This window comes from Cyprinodon variegatus, unplaced genomic scaffold (genome assembly GCF_000732505.1).
Source record: "Cyprinodon variegatus isolate N-32 unplaced genomic scaffold, C_variegatus-1.0 Scaffold1268, whole genome shotgun sequence".
Classification (NCBI taxonomy): Eukaryota; Metazoa; Chordata; class Actinopteri; order Cyprinodontiformes; family Cyprinodontidae; genus Cyprinodon; species Cyprinodon variegatus.
In genome coordinates this window covers 65101-66424 of record NW_015151721.1, presented here as the reverse complement: position 1 = coordinate 66424, position 1324 = coordinate 65101, and the positions used below count along the sequence as shown (strand labels likewise).

The 1324-nt window shown below is 45.1% G+C and overlaps 1 protein-coding gene across 2 annotated transcripts in view; it reads right to left on the bottom strand.

Annotated features, from left to right (window-relative positions):
* The window catches only part of rgs9 (regulator of G-protein signaling 9), a 31452-nt gene that overhangs the window by 24162 nt on the left and 5966 nt on the right, over positions 1-1324 (bottom strand). For both annotated transcript variants that reach the window (XM_015401859.1, XM_015401860.1), the window contains exons 2-4: positions 805-901; positions 368-418; positions 171-277 (exon numbers count right to left, since the gene is read on the bottom strand). In XM_015401859.1, coding sequence (XP_015257345.1) covers positions 171-277; positions 368-418; positions 805-901 — 255 coding nt within the window. The remainder of the gene's footprint in view (positions 1-170; positions 278-367; positions 419-804; positions 902-1324) is intronic.

The following is a 1324-nucleotide window of genomic DNA, read 5'->3' as shown; positions in this document are numbered from 1 at the left end:
AGACCCACTTTCTACCACGCAGCTAGAGCAGCAACGATGCTTCAACCATATTTTAGAACTAAACTTGTACAAGCTCCTGCTGCGTGCGATCTGAACGTAGCATGAACCGTCCGTCTCCTGCCTGGACCTAGCATCACCCTGCATGAGCTGGAAACCTTTAGCATTTTTACCTGGAAGCGATACAGGGAGGCGTCTGGTTTGATCACCAAATTCTTGTGGTCTTGCAAAGGGTAGATGTATCCCAAGCTCACCAGCATGGAGCCTAAACTTCTGGCCTCTGGAAACGGCAGATGGAAATGTTGAAAATGGAACCACTTCCTGAAATAACGCTTGGCAATTTACCTCCATAAAGGACTGGATGTCTCACCTTGAGCCTCTACTTGAAATCTGTCAGCTAACCATGCGATTATGTCTTCACCTGAAGAGGAAACCAACAAGCTCAACAGAAGAATGGAAGATCAAAGAAGAATCATGGTGGAATAATTACAGCAGAAAACAAACAGAAATAAGACGTGTTCAGTTGGAGTTAAACGTTTGGAGTCAAGGTGGGAATCTTTGTCTCTTTGTCCTCCTGGCTGCTCACTCATCTTTCTTCACCTCCTACTTTTTCCCCTCCGCCTGAGTCTGAGACTGCCGTGGTCGTCATGGAAATGAAATCTGTAGCTCTCAGGTCTGAGCCCATGCATAGCTCTGGTTTCCCTCAGAGACCGAACGCTGCCGCCATCAGAGAGGCGAGCGGCTGCATTTCTCAGCATTGCATTGATCTGTTGTTGTGAACACGTGGGAGGGATCTATTTTTATTACCAGTGATAGCATGGGGTATGATGGTGATAACGAGTCTCTGAGGCTGCGACTTCACTCCTGTGCAGGGGTCCTGCATCTCCAGCAGCACCTTCTCTGCCTGGAAAAAAAAAAAAAAAAAATAATAATTATGGAGGATTTTCCTGCTAAAAGTCAAAGGAACACATTCTTATTTTTATTCAACTCTGCTCTCACTCCAAAACATCTCCTTGCATTCAAAACCCTCTTTTCCATCAAATCTTTATTTTTTTACTTACAGGCAAACTTCTTCTATGCTTTGGCAAACCTGTTGTACCTGTTGGCCATTTTCTTTTTTTCTCTCTTTCATATTGTGTTAGGATTATCGCCTAGCAACCACCTCAGCCTATAGAGTGGTGGTTCTAGATGAAATATATCAGGGGGGCATGATTGGACCGGTGTTTTTTTTTGTCTGTCTGTTTTTTTTCTCGGCAGGGGGCGCATAGAGGTAGCCTCGTGAGACCATCCTGATCTCGCGAGCTTTCAAGGTTTCACTCGCAGATCA